This window comes from Leptonychotes weddellii, chromosome 5, assembly GCF_054177405.1.
Source record: "Leptonychotes weddellii isolate Sample4059 chromosome 5, ASM5417740v2, whole genome shotgun sequence".
NCBI classification, from domain to species: Eukaryota; Metazoa; Chordata; class Mammalia; order Carnivora; family Phocidae; genus Leptonychotes; species Leptonychotes weddellii.
Genome location: NC_138373.1, coordinates 105,651,026 through 105,667,764, shown reverse-complemented (window position 1 = coordinate 105,667,764; position 16,739 = coordinate 105,651,026). Strand labels below are relative to the sequence as shown.

Sequence of the window (16,739 nt, the reverse complement as noted above, 5' to 3'; positions counted from 1 at the left end):
TGCTAAAGAGTCCTTTCCTCTACATCCACAGGGGATCAGGGGATAACAGGGTCCTGGGTTCCAGCTCCCAGAACTTAAAGGTTGGGTCCCTTTGCAAGACACCACCACCACCCTACCCCACTCTACAAATCTTCAGGTTTGTAGGAATCTGGCCAGTTTGATCAAGAAGACACTGAGGGGCCAAAGCACCCCCCTCCCAACCACTCCCAGGCTCTTGGTCAAATGCCAGATTCTAGGGAGGGTCTCAACAGAGGTTTCCATACCCTACAACCAAGAAGGGGGTGACCTGGAGCAGAATCACCTGGTGAGTGATCCCAAACTCCTGGGTTTTCAATTCTAGCAGCTTGGAGGGAGGGGGTGAGGGGGCAGGAGAACTCGAGGAGCCCCAGGCAGGTCCTCCATCAGATCAGGCTGCCTGGGAGCGCTCTGTACCTCAACTCCTGAATCCCAAATCCAGCTGGCCGGAACCCAGGCACCCAGTGGCCCCGGAAGGCAAGGGGGAATCCCAGTTGGCTAGATGCCAGAGGTGTCTCCTATCTCTTTAGACCCCAAAATCTCCTTCCCGAAGGAATGAGGGAGACCCCCACACACATATACAGGCTCCCTTCTCCCTCCAGAGGTGATTCCTTTCCTCATTAGGAAATTCTCCGCTCCCTTTTTCCGACTCCTTTTCCGAGCGTTTACGTTGTACATCTGGAAAGGAGGGGGAGGAAGGAGGGGAAAGCAGAGAGGAGGGGGAAGAGCCCAAACCCGCTCCGTCTGACCCAGTCCAGACAACCGGCCTCCAGCTGGGGCTAGGGAGAGGGGAGTGGAGAGGTGCGGGGCCCCCCCACGCCCCTTCGGGGTGGGGGGCGCGGGCTCAGCGTTCCAAGGACCCAGGAATGCCCCCCCGCCCGCCCCCCCGGCAGGCGGGGCGAGGGCTCAGCCGGGAGTTTGGCAAACTCCTCCCCGCGTTGAGTCATTCGCCTCTGGGAGGTTTAGGAAGCGGCTCCGGGTCGGTGGCCCCAGGACAGGGAAGAGCGGGCGCTATGGGGAGCCGGGCACCAGGGTTCCCTCTCCACGCCGTGCAGCTGCGCTGGGGCCCCCGGCGCCGACCCCCGCTGCTGCTGCTGCTGCTGCCGCCGCTGCTGCTGCTGCCGCCGCCACCCAGGGTCGGGGGCTTCAACTTAGACGCCGAGGCCCCAGCTGTGCTCTCTGGGCCCCCGGGCTCCTTCTTCGGCTTCTCGGTGGAGTTTTACCGGCCGGGATCAGACGGGTGAGTGAGGAGAGTTGGCGGTGGGATGGGGGGTGGGGGCTGGAGACGGGGGGCGCGGCTGGAGTATGGAGGGGACCAAGGCTTGAGTTTGGGAGGCGGAGTTTGGAAGGACTAGGGCTGGAGTTGGGGGCCCACGCTAGAGTTGGGGGCCCGCGCGGGAGTAGGGAGGGGACAGTGGCCGGCGCGGAGTGGGCGCCTGGAGTTTGAGATCAGTGGGGAGACATGTGTGGGGTGGGGAGAGGACACGAAGCTGGAAGCTGGAGAGGTCTGGGCAAGGGTCTCGGGGCCAAGGGAAAGGAGGACGCGCGAACCGAGAGCAGCGGGTCTCTGGCTGAGATCTGTGAGCTGCGGGGACCCGAGGCGGATGCTGGCGAGAGGGGGCGCGGAGGCCGGGAAGGGCTTTTTGGAGCCCTGGGGGACCTCGGGACCCCTGAGGGCCATTGTGCGGAGGGAAGACGGGTCGAAGCAGAATGAGCTGTGTGTAGCAAGAGGGAAGTCGGACTCTGAGGGGGTCCGGAGGTTAAAGGGGGACCAGCTTCATCCTCCCCTCCCCCGCCTCCGCTCAGACTGGGAAAGACCCGGGAGGGGGATGGCGGCTCCCTCCCCTTTTTCCTCGGGCTCCTACTCCGCCCTCCACCCCCAATCTCCGTTCGGACGAGGGGACCCGAGAAGTTGGGGAGAGTCCCGGGACACGGGCCCTGGGGGCGCCGGCGCTGGGGCGGGCTTGGCCAAGGGCGGGTGCTCGGATGTGTCGGGAGGGGTGTGTGTGTGCGCGCGTGAAGGGGGGTGGGCGGTTTCCCTCTTCCTCTAGCTCTTGGGAGGAAGAGAAATGCCGATTTCCTGTAGCTTGTAGGCTGGAGCTGAACTGAGACCGGACTCCAGGGCTGGGGTCGGAAGCTGGGGAGACGCGGGCTCGCTGGGCCCAAGAGCGTCATAACATAGGACATCAAGGACTGGGGAAGTCTCAAAGGAGGGTCCTTATTCCCAGCTCAGCAGGGTGACAAGCAGACCCGACCCTGAGTGCCTGGATAGGGGGGGAGCCCACAGACTTGGGGAAACCGGAGTTAGAGCTGAGGCAACATTGGAACAAGGGTATTTGTTTAAATGTGGGGGGTTGGGAAGCAAGAGAAGAAGGTAGCTGCTCCTGGGCCAAGCCAGGGACTCCCAGCTGCCAGATTCCTGATCCTCCACAATAACTGGGAAATCCTCCTTCTCCTTGTCTCTGGGCTCTGAGCTTTCCACTGGTGCCGACCACCACCACCCCAACCCCTAGTGTCTCGGGGTTTGATAGGACCTCTGTCAGAGGTGAGCTGTTTTTATACATGATACAGTTAACTTAGCTCTACTCATTTTCTTTAGTTTTTGGAGAAAAGGGGTTAATCTAGCTAATTCAATGGGGGGGGGGGCGGGCAGCAAATTTCTCCTTTGTCTGAAATGGGAAAAAAGAAAGATGGTTAGGCCCCAGCTGTTGGTTCTGTGCTATTCAAGGTCCCCACCCAACCCCCACCCCACCCCCCTGGCCTCCTGCCCAAACCCCATTGCATCACCCTGGCCTGGAGCCTCTGCCAGGCCTGGCCTCCCCCAGGCCCCCTCAAACTGCTTACCACAACCCTAATGGAGTAGAGAAGAGGGAGGCAGGGAGGGGATGGGATCTTGCCCCATATCAGGGTAAATCCAGTGGTCTGGCTCTTAACCTTCCTCACAGCCCACCCCCACCCCCATCTAGCCAAAGTGTCGTCTCCCTTTTAAAAGACTCCTTTAAAACATCTGGATTTTCACACACTCCCATTCCCTAGGTGTCTGGCCCCTGGGCTGATCCTATAGTTTCTAAAGCAGTCTTCTCAACCAGGACCCAGCCTTCTCATCCCTCCTCCTCCCCCTCTGCTCATCTCTCCTCCCAAGAGAACCCAGGTGTCCAGCTTGCACTCCTCCCCTCTCATTTTCTCTTACAATACACCCTTAGAGTAGGACTCTGAACAATCCGCCTCGCCAGTGACCTCCCTCCCACCACAGCTGGGCCTTCAACCCCCTCCTGCCCACAGGGGACAAAAGTAGCTCCCAACCTGGGGCCATCTGTGGAGAGGGCAGGCCTCAGTGTTCTTGTTGTCCCTGAAACATCTCTCACAGGGGAACTGAGACAGCATCAAAGGACAGGGTGAGGCCGAGAGGGGTTACATGGTAAGAAAGGGCCACGCTTTGAGTCAGACAGCGCTGGGGGTGCATCCTGGCCCCACCACTTTGTTCTTTGTGTGACCTGGGGCGAGTTACTTTTGCTCCGTGTTTCATGGTGTTTCATGAAAATCAGACACCTAATGGATGAGGCTGTTCTGAGGACTGAGTGAGACAATAGATACAAAAAGCACCTGGTCCAGAGAGGGTGATCAGTACATGGGAGGCATGATTTTTCCAGGGTAGCTGTTTTCTATTTCTGGTTTTCTCCTCCCTGGATATCACCTGGTTCTTTGTCTAACTTATTCCCCATTTCTTACTTGCTTTTAGTATTTGTTTAGAGTAGTGATAGTAATAATGGTCCTTCACATTCCTTAGCGCTGTCCTATCAATTTTTCCATTGGATTGTTAACAAAAACTCTTGCGTTGGGTATATAGGAAACGCTATCGTGTCGTTTTATATATACATATAAACGGAAACTTCAGGAATCATAGAAATTGGCTTAGGGACCATTCAAGGGCAACCCGTCATTTTATGGGGAGAGAATCCAGAGCTTGGAGAGAAGTGACTTGGCCCAGGTCACAAGCTGGAAAGGCATCCAGACTTCTTAGCCCGGCTCCTCCTTCCCTTCTGGTACCGGCGCTGCCCCAAGTGGAGCCGACTCTTCCCCACCAGCCAGCCGGGCATTTCTCTTGGGAATACACTGGGGGATCTAGAATGTCCTCTTCTGACCTGGCCAGGGCAGCTGTAGGACCTGCAGGAGCTGGGCCCTGGTCCACTTGCTACTCCCCACCCCCGACCTTGCCAGGCCAACAGAGTCAAACAGTAACCATGTATTGAACAGGAATTTGGTTAATCAGAAGCCTGGCTGGGGAGATAGGAGAGGGGAGAGAAGCGGATATGTTGGTAGCAGGGTAGACCAGAACACTGGCCTAGGAAAGAGGGTTCTTAGCTTCTGGTCCTTATGTCGGGAAGGATTCTGAGTGACCTTGGACATGTTACTTAACCTCTCTGGGACTTAGTTTTCCCATCTGTAAAATGAGAACATGAGACCAGGTCAGCAATTTTTTAAGTAAAGCTTTTTCTTTATTTCCTTTATTTTTGTTTAAATTCAAACGATGGCTTACCAGGGCATTCTATATAAAACCGGGAAAAGAAGTTGCTCTAAAAGAAGATGGGGAGGACTGTCAGGACCAAATGGGCCTCCCCAAACGTCCATGTGGCTGGCCTGAGGCATCTACGGGACAGTCGTCAAACTAGTGGCGCCTCGAAGCTGTGGTAGCCTGTGTCTCCATGAGCCAACTCTAGAATTTCGGGGAGCTGAGGCTTCAAAAGTAATTATGGCAATTATTTCTTCCCGTGAACTCCACATTTTAGAAGAGTTTATCTGCCAAACTGCATTTAGTAAGGCATAATTAATTCCTTTTTCCTGTTTTTTATCAACTAGAAGTTAGAACAAGAAGACAGCTATAGCTGCCAATCAGAGCTTCTGACCAATACGTGATAACCAGCTTCCCCAAATGTTGATATCATTTTAGCCAAAAGCAAATACACTTGAGGTTTTAATTAGCCCAGCCACCTTATCAGGTGAATGCATGATTTCCATTAGGCTTTCTGAAATACTGAAAATAGCCCAAGGTCCCTCCATTGTTACCTTCGTGGACCCCTAAGAGGGCCCAACTGCTGCAGGATTTAGGAAGCAAGAACTAGGAGTGGGGGAACAAGGATAAACTATGTGATGGGGCTACCCTGACACCAGGCACTTTGCTTGGCACATGGGGGAGGGCGCTATTTATTGGGATGCAAGGGCCACTGCAACCGCAGGTATCAGTCACGGGGTGGGGGTCTGGGTCTGGGTCCCTTGACTGCTTGCCAGATCTCCTGATCTTGCACAGCCACAACGTATATGCCCCCCAGCCCATGAGTCTGTGGGCTTCACAGGCTTTGTAAGGCCTCACTCACCTTCCAACCCTGCCAAACTCCAAGCTTCTTCTCCAAGCCATCCTAAGAGCCCTCGGGCTCAGTTCGTCATCCAGAGCAGGGGGTGTTGGAAAACTGGGAGTGGGAGCAGGGTGTCTTGGCTGCCGCCTTGTGCTCTCCTGGAAATGGAATATCAGAGCTCCAGGAGACTTTCAGGTAAACTGTTCAACCTCTTCACCTAGAGAGAGAGGGAAAGGGTATATCGCCCAAGCCCACACTGAGCTAGAGCCTGACCCGGAGCTCCTGACTCCTAGTCCAGTGCTCTTTTCACTGCCTCCTGTTCCACAGCTATAGTCTGGAGCTGCGCCTGCTAAGGGATGCTTGCACCCCTCTCTCCTCACCCAGTCCTGGGACAGTGCAACCTCTGCCCCCCACCAGCCTCACCTACTGGGCCTGGCAACTGACTGTCACTGTGCCTTCCAAGTAGCCAGCTCCCACCCCCCAACTGGATGTAATGCCTGAGTGAGAGGGGTGGGGCCCGGCCAGCGGGTGGGAGACAAACGGAGAAGTGAGAGGTTGGAAACAGACAGGAAGCCACAGGCAGTAAACATTTCCTGTCCCCAGGGTAACCAGGGCTCACACCCCACCCCCCTTCACTCCAGGAACTCTCCCTCCCTGGCCCCCTCCTATTCCTCTGGACCCTGCCTTCTCCCTCCTCTGTTCTCATCCTCCGGCCCTCCCTGCCCACTCCACACTCCCCACTTCAGTCCCGTGACCCTGCCACCTTATTCTCCCCATCTCCTGTTCCTCTTGAACCCCACCCCTCTCACCCCTGCCCCACCTGGTCCTCTTGGAAGACACCCCTAGCTTTTGGGACCTCTACCATACTTATCCACTTGGGCTCTTTCCTGGTAAGGAAGGCTAGGGAACATACCCAAATATCAGGGAAGAGATGGTACAGGGAATGTTGAAAGCTAAAAGAGGCCAGAAACCAGTAGAGATGGAAGAGCCCAAGATCTGAGATGGAGAGAGAGACAGAGGACTCAAAAAACCGAAACGAAGAAGGCAAGTAGTCACAGGGGCAAAGAGACAGAGAGATTGAGAAGCAGTGCCAGAGCAGATATGGGAGGAGAATAGAGGCCAGGCTGGCAGGGACACTGGCCCAGGGGCTGGGTCCAGTTGTCCCAGGCTGCCAGATGCAGTCCTTGTGGGAGACCCTGGAGGAGAAAACCAACAGGGCTGATGGCTACACAGAGGCCTTGGAGCCAAGGGACCTCAAAGACTGTGGTAGAGGCAGAGCCAAAGGCAGGAAAGATTGCCCGGGACCTTCATCATGACCACCCCGTTACATAGGACCCCCAGCAAAGGCAACTTTCTCCTCATTGTCTCAAAGCAACATGTTCGGAATCAAGACCCAGTAGAGCAAGATCTGAATTCAGACTCCTAGGGATGGTGTGTGGGGAAGGGGTTGGGGGCTGAGCAGAAACCTAGCCAAGACGGGGAGGTCTACCCCAGAGCCCAGGGGCGGGCAGGCCCAGGCCCAGGGGAATCTGTCTTCACCATCCTCCAAGCTCCTCTCTCCACTTCTACTGACTGATTTCCAAGACTCACATTTTCCTCCTACACGCCCCAAGGCTGGGCGGCCGGGTGCCTGGGTCTTGGCCCAGAGAAGGGCTTTGGCTTGGGACAAGAGGGTAGAGGCTAGGTGAGAGGACCCTGGAGCTCCAGGGGCTGTGTGTCCAATCCCGGCAATCCACAGGGGAGACGGAGAAGCTGGGGTCCAGGCCCTCTGGCTCCTGTTCCCTTCCCAGAACGGACCCTGGTTCCGCCTCTCTAGAAACAGGGGAAGGTGGTGGAGGGGGGTGGTTGTGTTAGTGACAGCGGCACATGGGGACCACCTGACTCCAGCCTGTGCCTCTGGCATCTGTGGCATCTTCTGGGATCTAAATACAGCCCAGGGGGCATCTACCCCACCCCCCGCCAGCCCCTGGCCCAGAAGCCCGGGGGAGACTGGAGGAGAGCCAGCAGTCCTTCCGAACCACCTCTCCTTTCCCCTCCACAGGGTCAGCGTGCTGGTGGGAGCGCCCAAGGCTAACACGAGCCAGCCGGGAGTGCTGCAGGGTGGTGCTGTCTACCTCTGTCCCTGGGGCGCCAGCCCGGTACGCTGCACACCCATTGAATTTGACAGTAAAGGTAACCCCCTCGGGTAGGCGGGGCAGCTCAGAAAGGGCCCGGGGGTGGTGCGGCGGCGTGGGGGCGGGCCGAGCGGCGCCCGGAGCGAGGGGTGGAGCCGGCCCGGGTTCCGTGGCCACGTGCCGTCCCGGCGCTCCGGGCTCCGGCGCTCTGGCTTCCAGCGCCGCGCGGTAGCGGCGCAGCGGTTCCCCGTGGCACTCACACCGCGTTCCCAGTGCAGCCCAGCCCAAGGAGGGCGGGCGTGATTCAGGAACATGTGGCTCTCATTTCCCCTGAATCACCCACGACTCTGGGAGGCCGGGGTAGTAACGCAGACAAAGACGGCGAGAGTCACACAGACTTTTCAGTGCATTCAGCTAAGCACTGACTAGGTGACGGACAGTGCACGGCAGGCACTGGGCTGGTGCTGCGGGGACTGCGGCGCGATGAAACTACTGCCCGCAAGGAGCTCCAGGTCTGGAGTAGATGCAGAGGTGGATGGCAGCGAGGCACAGGGAGACGGACGGACAGATAGACAGAAGTAACGGCTGACACATTCAGAGCACTTGCTCACTGTTGTGAGCACTTTGCATACTTTAACTTGCTTAATCTTTTCAACCCCAGGGTGAGGTATTATCCCCATTTCATAGATGAGGAAACGGAGGTCAAGTAACTTGTCCGAGGTCATGCAGCTAGTAGTATATGGTGGATAAGGGACATGAACTTGAACAGTCTGGCTCCAGAGATAAAGACTGGGGTGAGGGGACAAAAAGAGGAGAGATAAAAAGATGGAGACAATGGCAGGGGCAGGGAGAAGATCATGAAACAGACTGCCTTTTTTTTTTTTTTTTAACCTGAAAGATGAGAATCAAAGGAAAGAAAAAAACCGTCCCATAGAGGGCAGAGATAAGACTTGGGGAGACAGACAAATGAAGGGGGAGAGAGACATAAGGGGTCAGAAACCCAGATAAGAAAGGGGATGGAACAAGGTGCTGTTAAAGACACAGACCCAGGTACAGAGAAGTGGAGCCAGAGGACTACCCTCGAGGGAAATAGCCTTTCTTCCCCACCACCCTCCTGCCTCCCCCTTACCGCAGGCATCCCTGTCCCAGCTGGGTGAGGAGGCACGGGGATGAGGGGAAGGCAGCTCTAGAAAGCCTAGGTTCTGTGCATGTGTGTGCGCGTGCGCGCGCGCGCGCGCGCATACATGTGTCTGGGGTAGGGGTGAGTCAGGCTGCACAAAGGAGACTCTAAAGACCCTTCCCCACTCCTCCCAGTGAGTCATGGGGCTCGAGGTTTGCAAGCACCTGGGAGCTCCCAGGCCAAGGGTGAGGGCCGCTCGAGGGCTCAGCCGTCCACAGCCCAGCATGACTGCCTCTCTCACTTCTCCAAGGCTCTCGGATCCTGGAGTCCTTAGCGTCCAGCCCAGAGGGACAGGAGCCTGTGGAGTACAAGTCCTTGCAATGGTTCGGAGCAACAGTTCGAGCCCACGGCTCCTCCATCTTGGTGAGGGCCCGGCAGGCTCAGTGGTGTGGCGACTAGGGGATGGGCAGTGGTTGAATACAGTGCAGCACAGGCCCTCTCCCACAGAGGGAGAGAGGAGAGGCCCCGTTGGACTGACCTGAAGCCCCCTCCTCCCGGGCCTTGCCAGGCCTGTGCTCCTCTATACAGCTGGCGCACAGAGAAGGAGCCGCTGAGTGACCCCGTGGGCACCTGCTACCTCTCCACAGGCAATTTCACCCGAATTCTGGAGTATGCACCTTGCCGCTCAGGTAGGGCAAGAGGGGGCATGCGCCCCACGTCTGCCTTCGCTCTGTGAGTCCCCACCCCACCCCAGTTAGCCTTTCTGATCACTGTCAGGTCCAGGGAGGTCCTTTCTCTGATGCCCCCTCCCTCCTCCCTCCCAAGCTCGCTCTCCTTTCCTGCGAGACCCATCTGTGCTGGGCTTCTTCCCACCACCTTCTCCCCCTCACAGATTTCAGCTGGGCAGCAGGACAGGGTTACTGCCAAGGGGGCTTCAGTGCTGAGTTCACCAAGGTGAGAGGGTGGTCTGGGAGGGAAGTGGCTGTGGGTGGCGTCACACGGGAGTCGGGACCAGATGTGGACTCCTCTCCTTCCCCCTATAGACTGGGCGTGTGGTCCTGGGTGGACCAGGGAGCTATTTCTGGCAAGGTAAGTCCTTCCTCTGCTGTCTCTTTGTCCCCTGGCACACAGCCCCTCATCCCTCTTCCCGCCTGAGATCACCATCCTTCCCTCTTCTGCCCCCATCCCGATTCTCCTCTCTCTTCCTTAGATGTATATATCCTTTTCCTCCACCCTCCACAAGCTTCTCTTCCCTGAACCAGACTTCTGCAATGCCACCCCGTCGGCTCCCAGTGCCCCCCTCCCTGCCACTTCCTCCTCCGTCCATCCAACTCCTCGTCCCCTTCCCCAGGCCAGATCCTGTCTGCCACCCAGGAACAGATTGCAGAATCCTATTACCCTGAGTACCTGATCAACCTGGTGCAGGGGCAGCTGCAGACCCGCCAGGCCAGTTCCATTTACGATGACAGCTACCTGGGTGAGTGAGCGATGGGGAGGGGTCTACAGGGAGAGAACCTCAGGTACTCTTGCCCCAACTCCCCCCACTTCTCTTCTCCCACTCAGGCATCCCCAGTCCCTCTGCCATACTTGTGTGCAGGCTGCATATGAAGGCCCAGTAGGGGTGGGGAAGAAACTGGAGGATGGGCCACAGCAGAGGGGTCCCCACAGGAATACTAATATCCACTCACCCTGTCCCCAGGATACTCTGTGGCTGTGGGTGAATTCAGTGGTGACGACACAGAAGGTGAGTGTGTCCCCCAGGCTGGGGCCAAGGGAGAGGGATGGATGGAGGAGACCCAGGACCTGGGGCCACAGGAACCGAGACCCCATTCTGGTCTGATGCCCCTTTCCCCACGCCTAACCCACAACTTTCTCTTCTCTTTGCAGACTTTATTGCTGGTGTACCCAAAGGGAACCTCACCTATGGTTATGTAAGACGAAGCTTGACCCTCCCTCCCTCCCTTCCCTTCTCTTCCCCTGGCTAATCACAAAGAACCATGCACGGCAGTTTGTGAGGGTTCAAAAAGTGGATCAGAACACAGGCTTGGGAGGCAGACCTGGGTTCAAGTACTGGCGCTTACTCTGGATGAATCATTCTGTTATTTATTCATACCCCACTTCATTCCATAAAATCCTTAAACCTACTTAGCCTCTCTGAGCCTCATTCTTCTCTGTATAATGGGATAATAATAGTTCTGACCTCACAAGGCTCTTGTAAGGATGAAATGAAATAATGCCGGTGAAAGTACTTAGTGAACTCTTAGGCAGTGTACAACTGGTAGCTATTATTATTAGACCCTGACAAGTGCTTTAAAAAGGACATAGATAAGAATGCCACAAGAGTTCATTCAATTGACAGCGTTTATTAAGGCAAGGTAAGAGATGAGAAGATGAATAAGACACTGTACCCCATCTCATAAGGTGCTTCTAATCGAAGATGTAAGATAAGACACAGGTACAGTTATAATCTCAGGTGCGGCAACTTCCTGTACCCCTCGGTGCAGTAGGCTCTGCCCATTCATGATCCCACGGTCTTGGGATCGAGCCCCAAATCGGGTTCCCTGCTCGGCGGGGAGCCTGCTTCTCCCTCTCCCTCTGCTGCTCCCCCAGCTTGTGCTCTCTCTCTCAAATAAATAAATAAATTCCTAAAAAAAAAAAAAGGATATAGCAGATTAGTGGAGGAACGAACGGATCAGAGAAGGTTCTATGAAGGATCCTTGGAGACGAGGCAAGAGGGCATCTGGGACAGGAGCATGAAAAGCATGGAAGAAGAGGAAAGTCAGGCCATTGTAGCAGACTCGTGGGCTGATTGAGGATGAGGAGAATAAGGAAAGGTTGAAGAAAAACAGGTTGGGGCCAGATTCTCCAGGGCCTCAGAAGAGGCCAAGAAGTTGAGAATTTGACAATGGCTCCAGGGAATCCCTGTGGATTTCCAAGCCAGAAGTGTCCCTCCTGGATCCGCTCTGGGACCATCAGTCCATCTGCTGCAGTAGAGGCAGGGTGCCGAGAGGCGGTGGGGGGGGGCGGGGGGGCAGCCAGGGGTCCCTCCCACAGTCCTGGGAGAGGACTCACACCAGAGTAATAGCGAGAGTGAGGAAGAGGGCAAGGAGTCAAGGGCCAGTGGCTAAGGGCGGACAGAGGGGAGCCAGGAGTGTTGGTGGTTTGGGAGGGCTGGGGGATGAGGAATGACTGAGGTCTCAGCGTGCATTCATCATTCAACTAATGATTATTGTCTGCTGCACCACAGAAGCACTGCTTCAGGCTCTGGGGCGAGAGCAAAGAAAACCCAAACTCCTGCCCGCACTGATCTTACATTCTAGTGGGTAGAGATGAACAATGGACAGATAAATATAAAATCCGTCAGTAGTTGATCAGTGATACGGAGAAAACTAGTGACGTTGCCATGTAATGGAGCCACCTGGCATAGAGATGGGAACATGAAAGCAAAGTCTGGAGGGAATCAGGAGACAAGTGGTCTGTCTCTAACAAATGCCTCCCCCCCGGGGAATCCCATACCCATTTGTCCTCCACCCATGGGATGGTCTGGGAGTCCACGACCAATGGGTGTTACCTCGTCATCCCCAGGTCACCATCCTTAATGGCTCAGACATCCGATCCCTCTACAACTTCTCAGGGGAACAGGTGAGGACACCCCCCACACACGACCCAGCTTGGCCCTCTGCCAACCAAGTCCCAGCCCTAACCCAGTAAGCTCAGCCCAACTTCTCAGGCTCCCTGGAGTCTCTGACCTCCCCCAACAGTCCCTGTTGATCCCGTTGAGTGACCCCCTAGTTCTGACCCAATGCTGACTTTGTCGCCCCCCACCTCAGATGGCCTCCTACTTCGGCTATGCAGTGGCTGCCACAGACATCAACGGGGACGGGTGAGTAGTGGGAAAGAGGCACAACGCGATGCCCTTCCCAGATACAGGACTGAAGAGTGGGACTGGGACCGATAAATACAAGGAAGGTTTTTCTCCAGGCTTTTTCTCTGGATTCTCCCCCAGTGCCTGCCTTCCCCTTGCTCAGAAGCAAGGAGAGAGCTGAGAGCTAAAGACCTCAAGTGTTCTCGGTTGGGTGGGAGGGAGCCTGGGATCCAGGATGCCTGGGATTTCCTGGCAGTGGGACTGGGGAGGGGAGGTGGCAAGGCAGGGTATCAGGACACCTAGGTTTTCCCCCCTCCCCTCAGGCTGGATGACTTGCTGGTGGGGGCACCTCTGCTCATGGAGCGGACCGCTGATGGGCGGCCTCAGGAGGTGGGCAGGGTCTATGTCTACCTGCAGCACCCAACTGGCATGGAGCCCACACCGGCCCTGACCCTCACCGGCCATGATGAGTTTGGCCGATTTGGCAGCTCCTTGACCCCCCTGGGGGACTTGGACCAGGATGGCTACAATGGTAAGTGCCATGGGGCCCAGGAGCTGAGGAGGACTCTGGGGCCTGAGTCAGAAGGAATTTGGGGAGACGGTGGCTGTCAGCAAAGATACCCAGACCCCCAGTGACTCCCCAAGGAGGTTGTGTAAACTTTAATCCTGATGTTTAGGTCTTGGGACTTGAAGAGATTAGAAAACTGGGAATGACAGATGGGAAAGAGAGGATCCTGGGTTCTGGGATCTGGTGGTAGAGATTCAGACTCCTGCATTCCCGGCCCTCTGACTGGTGTGGGTTGTGTGTCTTGCAGATGTAGCCATTGGAGCTCCCTTTGGTGGAGAGACCCAGCAGGGAGTAGTGTTTATATTCCCTGGGGGTCCAGGGGGGCTGGGCTCTAAGCCGTCCCAGGTTCTGCTGCCCCTGTGGGCAGCTGGCCACACGCCGGACTTCTTTGGCTCTGCGCTTCGAGGAGGCCGAGACCTGGATGGCAACGGATACCCTGGTGAGTAGTGGCTGAGGCCCCTTTCACCTTAGAATTCTCCAGGTCACAGACCCCTCCCCCCTCCTCTGCACTTTCCGGAGCTCCTGGGTACAGTTCTAGAATAATGCCACCAGATGGCGCTGTTCCCTCACTTTTGCCTCCTTTGCGCAATGACCTAGAAGAGGTTTAGGAAGGAATGGTCTCGATTTGGGGCTTGCTGTAAGGGGTAGTTTCTTGACTTCTTGCAGATCTGATTGTGGGGTCCTTCGGTGTGGACAAGGCTGTGGTGTACAGGTATGAATTCGAGGGGGGCAGCCTGGGAAAAGAAAAGTAGGAACTGGGGAATTTCTCAATAGGGCTGAGGTTGGGAAAGTGTGCAAAGGACACTGGCTTCCTGGGGCTTGCACATCAGCTTCCTGTGCCCGGATTCCAGCAAAGTCTTAGTTCTGTTGACCCCATATCCACTCTTGGCAGGGGCCGCCCCATTGTCTCTACCAGTGCCTCCCTCACCATCTTCCCTGCCATGTTCAACCCAGAGGAGCGCAGCTGCAGCTTGGAGGGGAACCCTGTGGCTTGGTGAGCTGGGGCCCAGGAGGTGACAGGGAAGGAGTCTGAAATACCTCAGTCTGTGCCTGGGAGTGGGCAGAGAAACCAGGTCTGTGGTAGGGGACAAATGCGGGTGTCCCAGTCCGGGTCTGTCTGGGAGGTAGGTAGAGGATAGGATGCCTGTTCATTGGATACACCAGCTTTCCTCTTGGTCTTCCTCCAGCATCAACCTTAGCTTCTGCCTCAATGCTTCCGGAAAACACGTTCCTGACTCCATTGGTGAGGGAGACTGCCTGAATCTCGTAGGCCTTGGGATAGGGGAATGGAGGGGCCGGGGACTTTGGCACCTCCCTTCTCTCTGAATAGGTTAGGAGGGAGAGACAGATTCTCCTGAACATATGTTCCTGGCTGCAGGCTTCACAGTGGAGCTCCAGTTGGACTGGCAGAAGCAGAAGGGGGGTGTACGGCGGGCGCTATTCCTGGCCTCCAGACAGGCGACCCTGACCCAGACCCTGCTCATCCAGAATGGGGCTCGGGAGGACTGCAGAGAGATGAAGATCTACCTCAGGGTATGGCCCCAAGGGCAGAGAACAGACTGGCCTAGGGAGGGTGTCACATAGAACTGGGGCCCGTCTTGAAAGAAAAGAGATTGGGAGATCCCAGAGAGGCTTGGGACCTTGTGGGCTGAGGAAAGGGGCCCTTCTGTCTGAGGAACTGGGCACCAGGCTGTTGGGGCCTCGGAAGTAAAGAGAATGGTCAAATTTGGGCACCTGGATTCTTGAGGGCCCTGAGTGGACAAAGAGAGATGTGTCCCCTGACACAGAGAACTCTCTCCCCCACCCCCCAGAATGAGTCAGAGTTCCGAGACAAGCTCTCCCCGATTCATATCGCCCTCAACTTCTCCCTGGACCCTCAATCCCCTGTGGACAGCCATGGCCTCCGGCCAGTCTTACATTACCAGAGCAAGAGCCGCATAGAGGACAAGGTGAGGAGAGGGGTGGGAGATGAGACCCAGGAGAAGAGAACCCTGGGCACCCAGGGCAGGGCCCTGGAGGGGGGACCCTTCAGCCCAGGAGGAGGTCTAAACTCCCCCTCTCAAAGCTATCTTGCTCCCCAGGCTCAGATCTTGCTGGACTGTGGAGAAGACAACATCTGTGTGCCGGATCTACAGCTGGAAGTGTTTGGGTAAGTGTAGGCCAACGTCAAGCTGGGGGATTCCAGATGCTAAGATCTCATAGCAGGACATGTGGAGTTTGGAAGCACCTGGCACCTGAAAAGATAGACTAGGGACATACTAGCAAGCTGTGTGACCTTAGGAAGTTATTCAGCTTCTCTGAGCTTCAGCTTCATCTGTAGAGTAGGAATGATAGCATCAATTTCTCAGCCTTTTTGGAAGGACTAAGTGAAATAATCTACATAAAGCATCTGGCTAGGGGGGCGCCTGGGTGGCTCAGTTGGTTAAGCATCTGCCTTTGGCTCAGGTCATGATCCCAGGGTCCTAGAATCAAGTCCCACCTCGGGCTCCTTCCTCAGCGGGGAGTCTGCTTCTCCCTCTGCCTGCCACTCCCCCTGGTTGTGCTCTCTCTCTCTGACAAATAAACAAATAAAATATTAAAAAAAATAAATCGGGGCGTCTGGGTGGCTCAGCCATTAAGCGTCTGCCTTTGGCTCAGGTCATGATCCCAGAATCCTGGGATCGAGCCCCGCATCAGGCTCCCCGCTCCCACGCTCCGCCGGAAGCCTGCTTCTCCCTCTCCTACTCCCCCTGCTGTCTTCCCTCTCTCGCTGTCTCTCTGTCAAATAAATGAAATCTTTAAAAAATAAAATAAAATAAAATAAATCATCTGGCCTAGTTATCCATAGAGTTGGAACTCAGTAAATGGTACCTATTATTATTGTATTATTATTATGGCTCATTGTCCTGGTTTGGGGATTAATTTCCCAGTGTCCCTTACCCTGTGTTGCCCCTCCAGGGAGCAGAACCACGTGTACCTGGGTGACAAGAACTCCCTGAACCTAACTTTCCATGCCCAGAATGTGGGTGAGGGCGGTGCCTATGAGGCCGAGCTTCGGGTCACAGCCCCTGCAGAGGCTGAGTACTCCGGACTCGTCAGAAACCCAGGGGTGAGAGGGGACTCTCAGGCTTGGCTTGGGAGGGGACCCACCAGAGGGGCACCAAAACCTTACCCATACCCACCCCACCTCCAGAACTTCTCCAGCCTGAGTTGTGACTACTCTGCTGTGAACCAGAGCCGCCTGCTGGTGTGTGACCTGGGCAACCCCATGAAGGCAGGAGCGAGTGTAAGTCTGGCACAGGAGAGAGGAGCCGAGAGGGCAGTGACCAGCCTGTCCAGAGCACAGCTGTGGAATAGGGAAGGGGGCTGGAATTGGGGTGAGGCAAATGCCCAGTCTAACAGGCTCCTTTGTCCTCCCTCCTTGCCCCACAGATCTGGGGTGGACTTCGGTTCACAGTCCCTCACCTCCGGGACACAAAGAAAACCATCCAGTTTGACTTCCAGATTCTCAGGTAGGGAGTTGGGGGCGGGGGGGGAGGCTGGGTGGGGTGGAGCCTGGTGCAGGGGGGCATTCTCCCTGCCTGGGCTCCAGCACTGCCTCAGTCTCTCCTCCATCCTTCAGTAAGAATCTCAACAACTCACAAAGCGAAGTGGTTTCCTTCCGGCTCTCAGTGGAGGCTCATGCCCAGGTCTCCCTTAATGGGTAAGTGCCCAGGCAAACTGGGGC

The 16,739-nt window shown here is 56.1% G+C and overlaps 1 protein-coding gene across 2 annotated transcripts in view; it reads left to right on the top strand.

Moving 5' to 3' along the window:
* Window positions 1-824: 824 nt before the first annotated feature.
* The window catches only part of ITGA5 (integrin subunit alpha 5), a 108,252-nt gene continuing 92,337 nt past the window's right edge, over window positions 825-16,739 (top strand). Inside the window, exons 1-23 of one of the 2 annotated variants that reach the window (XM_081821771.1) lie at window positions 825-1,255; window positions 7,408-7,538; window positions 8,911-9,023; window positions 9,169-9,289; window positions 9,493-9,554; window positions 9,644-9,689; window positions 9,952-10,077; window positions 10,300-10,344; window positions 10,488-10,531; window positions 12,186-12,242; window positions 12,431-12,483; window positions 12,789-12,997; window positions 13,281-13,472; window positions 13,700-13,745; window positions 13,926-14,027; window positions 14,221-14,276; window positions 14,412-14,566; window positions 14,845-14,982; window positions 15,115-15,182; window positions 15,971-16,121; window positions 16,206-16,298; window positions 16,445-16,524; window positions 16,635-16,715. In XM_081821771.1, coding sequence (XP_081677897.1) covers window positions 882-1,255; window positions 7,408-7,538; window positions 8,911-9,023; window positions 9,169-9,289; window positions 9,493-9,554; window positions 9,644-9,689; window positions 9,952-10,077; window positions 10,300-10,344; window positions 10,488-10,531; window positions 12,186-12,242; window positions 12,431-12,483; window positions 12,789-12,997; window positions 13,281-13,472; window positions 13,700-13,745; window positions 13,926-14,027; window positions 14,221-14,276; window positions 14,412-14,566; window positions 14,845-14,982; window positions 15,115-15,182; window positions 15,971-16,121; window positions 16,206-16,298; window positions 16,445-16,524; window positions 16,635-16,715 — 2,543 coding nt within the window. In that variant the 5' untranslated portion in view covers window positions 825-881. The remainder of the gene's footprint in view (window positions 1,256-7,407; window positions 7,539-8,910; window positions 9,024-9,168; window positions 9,290-9,492; window positions 9,555-9,643; window positions 9,690-9,951; window positions 10,078-10,299; window positions 10,345-10,487; window positions 10,532-12,185; window positions 12,243-12,430; window positions 12,484-12,788; window positions 12,998-13,280; window positions 13,473-13,699; window positions 13,746-13,925; window positions 14,028-14,220; window positions 14,277-14,411; window positions 14,567-14,844; window positions 14,983-15,114; window positions 15,183-15,970; window positions 16,122-16,205; window positions 16,299-16,444; window positions 16,525-16,634; window positions 16,716-16,739) is intronic. The other variant, XM_006728714.3, reaches the window with a different exon arrangement.